This window comes from Tiliqua scincoides, chromosome 3 (genome assembly GCF_035046505.1).
Source record: "Tiliqua scincoides isolate rTilSci1 chromosome 3, rTilSci1.hap2, whole genome shotgun sequence".
NCBI lineage: Eukaryota > Metazoa > Chordata > Lepidosauria > Squamata > Scincidae > Tiliqua > Tiliqua scincoides.
Window position 1 is genome coordinate 19895234 of NC_089823.1, and position 3769 is coordinate 19899002.

The window sequence follows — 3769 nt, forward strand, 5'->3', positions numbered from 1 at the left end:
CAGTTATCAGCATGTGTCATTTGGTTCTCAGTCAGATTACTGAATCACCAAAGGTTATTGCATATCCCAGTAGGGACATCATTCAGGGGCTGTTTGACCATAGGAGAGAGGCTACCAAGAGTATAAATTCCAAGCGTATAAATTCTCAGGTCTCTTATTCTTTCACTGTCCTTCTTCAGTTGGTTCTAAAGTAGACAAAGTGCCATGGCTCTCTCACTCAGTACAGTGCTCTTCTTCCTCTCCTGTGGTCTTTGGTTTGCAGAAGCCCGGAAGTATAATTCCGTCCTCACGGTGCCAAATGGTGGAAAATGGGGTCGATGGGGACCTGCTCAGTTCTGTTACAAAGGTCACGCCGTTGGTTTCCGAATAAAGGTAAGTTCTCACTGTAGTGTGGCCGTTTCACTTTTATCCCTAACTGTTAAAAATATGTGCCTCGCATTTAGGCTGAGTTCTGTTATGTTTCAGCATCCAGCCATAAGGAATCCCACGCTGCCTTTTTAAGATCATGATAGCATGCAAAGAGGGATTTTACATTGGGTTTATTTGACCCTGTTCATTTGCTAGCTTCTTCCCAGTGGCGTACCTTAGGTCATTTGACACCCAGGGCCCATAAAATTTTGTCACCCATATGACTTGATTGATTGATTGATTGATTGATTGATTGATTGATTGATTGATTGAATCATTGGGAGGTGCCCCCAGGTGGCTACAGTACTTTATATAAAATTAAGTACAGTAAAATATAAAATTAATTGGGGCAGGTGTGCCTCTCTGAGGACTTACTTTTCCTCCTCCACCCAGGGCAGGTGATGTTTCTTTGTGAGAGGCAAAGTTCAGATTAAAAAGGCAGCAGCAACAAACATTGACTTCATGCATAAATGTGGGTAGCTTAAGAAGCTTCATTTCTTTCCTGCTTTTTGCCAGGTAGAGCCATATACAATGCAATATGATTCAACAGACATGAATGCCATTGCCCTGTTGTGTGATGATGGCGAAATAATTACATCTGCAGTTGGACCGTGAGTCTCTTTTGCTTGCCCTTCCGCTTACTTTTTCTGGCTTGGAATGTGATGGGGGGGGAGGGCTGAGTAGAACTTAGGTTGCTTGACTAAGGGCCCAGTTCTATCCAACCTTCCAGAGCTGATCCAGCCACAATGCAGCCCCAAGGCAAGGGAACAAACTTTTTCTTACCTTGAGGAGGCCTCCATGACTATCTCTCCAACACAGGATGCTGTGCATGCCCTGCTGGCAAGGCTGCTTCAGTGCTGGAACGTTGGATTGGGCCCTAAATCAGCATTCAGGAAAGGGGGTGTTAGAATCTGACCCTCTGGACTAAATATGACATGACATCAGAAGATCTGCAGCCAGATCTCAGCTTTTCAAATGCAGCTGTTGGAACTCCTCTCCCTGCCACTGAGACAAGTGAATAGAATAATATTGGGTTTCATTCTGTGAGTTTAACAACAGGTATCAGTCTTTAAAAATGGCCATTAATATGATTTTCTAAGTATGTTGTCCTGTACTTGGAAGTATCACCGGAGAATGTATTTGAAGGGTTCTTCTGCAACTGAAACAACCATGCGTGTGACGTCATAAGTTTCAGATGTCTTTGGAAACCTTACCTTATAGAGGAGGAAGCCATCTTGTCACTACATGATGCGACTGTACAGGTGCAGCCCAACCAGGAGGCTGAGTGATGCGCTTGCTTCAATCGGTAGGCCGGGGAATGTGGCCAATTGGCGGGCAGCTGCTGTGCACTCCATGCCTACTCCTCACTTAGCCTAGCCCAATGCATGCCTAGTGGTGCCACCTTGTGATGAGCCCCGGAACTGGAGGAGAAAGTGGTGGCTGCTACAAGCCTGTCCCAAAGCACCTGCTGAGCATCAGGAGGATTCCCTTCCTTACTGCCTCTCCTGCTGACATTGCTTCAAAACACTGCAGGGAGGGTTGTTCTCATGATCTCCCCGATATTGGCCACTTTGGAAGGAACGCTGAGCTTCAGCTGGCCTGGGGATGTCTGAGGTTACACTGAACTCCTTCTGAAGTATTTGCAGGTATTTTTTATCCTGGTGTCATTTCATTTTACCATGATCCGCAATCCTAACTTGGGCTAAAACAGGCAGGCTGATGTGCCTGCTCTGCATCCAGTGCAAGTTTCAGGCCAACTGTGATGCAGCCCGATCCAAGGGGAAACTTCTCCCCTTACCCTAGGGAGAGCCAAAGCGGCACCAATGGGTCTGCTCGGATTTGTGCCACCTCAGGAGGTGGTGCAGATCCAAGCAGAGTGGAGCGGCCTGGAGTGTCCTGGAGCTGCCCAGGGAACGGGGCTAGGATCCAACATATGTGCCAGGTCCTGGCCCCAACTCCCACTCCAGGCCTAGTGACACCACTTTTTCAATATATTTATGAAGCCATTAAAATCATTGTCTTCTTTGATAGGTGGGGATATTGGTTAAAGCCGCTATATTGTCGCGAAGGCAAACTAGTCTCGTTCGCTCTGAGAGTGCAAGAAACCAAAAAAGTGGACAATACGGCAGCCAACGGCATCGTGTTTCATTGTAGTAATAATGATGTACTATCTGCTAGTGGAAATCCCAGGCTTAGACTTGGCCCAATGAGCAATCGCTGCGCTAAAGGGTACATATGTGGAATCCTGACAAGGGTGCAGTTTGCGGAATACGAAGAAGATGACACTGCACTTAATGATGTGAGAATGTACTGCTGTGACTGATTCATGTGTATTTCACCCTTAAAACACAGTTGTGTCCACACTTCCATGGGCTTTGCTATGCACGGCTATTCATTACAAATAAATCTTGAAGCAAAAATTGTGTGTGTGTGTGTCTTTTTTCTGTTCTCATTCAATTTACAGACAGAGAAATGCTAGTTGTATTTATACCCATTAATAACACTGTGCACATTCAAAGTGCATCAGCCTTCATGCCAACCTTATTATTCCAAGGTGAAGGGGGGAATTCTCAATTCAAATGGGAAGGAATTCCATAGATTTGGGGCCACCATGGAGACAGACTCTCACTTTCATTGCTGATATTCAAGCTTTAGCCAATGGTAGCATATACAGGAGAGGCCCCCCAGGAGACCACAGGGGGTGGATGGTCACATATAGATGACGTCCATGATGCCTCTTATAAGGTGTGGTGGTGATGAAAGCATTGGATCATTCTGAGTGAGGGCAGTGTTGTGCATGACCCACATCAGGGACATTTTGCTCAAGTTGCCAGAAGAGGGTTTCTCAAGGTTTGTCCTCCACCTTACCACTTCACATGATCCACCTATTTGAAGTACCACTGGAAGTAACTTGTAATGACATCATCACCAATTCCTTCTGAGTTGGGATGTCAGATGCAGAACTTAATGGAAAACACTGTGCCAGAATAATTTTGAATAGAAGACGGCCCCCCTGGAAAGGAGTGTAGAGAACTGGTTTTCTCCAGTGTTATCTCCCTTTCCCATCTCCATCCCACCAACATGAAACTTCCATAAGCATGGCAACATACTAGGATTGGGAAGTCATATATCAGGTGGCCCCCATATCCACAGATCCTGTATCCACAGATTCGCTTATCCAAGTTGGGAAGGATTGTATAGACTGTATTTTTTACCTTTGAAACATGGCATGTATGTCCATGGTAACATACAGGTTGAGCCTCATTATTCAATTGGGTTCCATTCCAAGCACTCACGTGGATGGCAAAAAACGAACTATAGCAAATCAATTAAAAAAAACTTTGCTCATGTGATTTAAAAA

General features: G+C 45.3%; 1 protein-coding gene across 1 annotated transcript; it reads left to right on the plus strand.

Moving 5' to 3' along the window:
* The first annotated feature begins 204 nt into the window (after positions 1-204).
* Positions 205-2731, plus strand: LOC136644059 (vitelline membrane outer layer protein 1-like). The gene is made up of 3 exons (XM_066619556.1): positions 205-372; positions 925-1019; positions 2440-2731. The coding sequence occupies exons 1-3, from the start codon at positions 205-207 to the stop codon at positions 2729-2731; spliced, it is 555 nt and encodes a 184-aa protein (XP_066475653.1).
* The last annotated feature ends 1038 nt before the right edge of the window (positions 2732-3769 follow it).

Coding starts and splice junctions, on each gene's coding strand:
- LOC136644059 (XM_066619556.1), top strand. CDS start 205: ATGGCTCTCTCACTCAGTACAGTGCTCTTCTTCCTCTCCTGTGGTCTT. Junction 373..924: donor CCGTTGGTTTCCGAATAAAG/GTAAGTTCTCAC, acceptor GCTTTTTGCCAG/GTAGAGCCATATACAATGCA. Junction 1,020..2,439: donor ATTACATCTGCAGTTGGACC/GTGAGTCTCTTT, acceptor CTTCTTTGATAG/GTGGGGATATTGGTTAAAGC.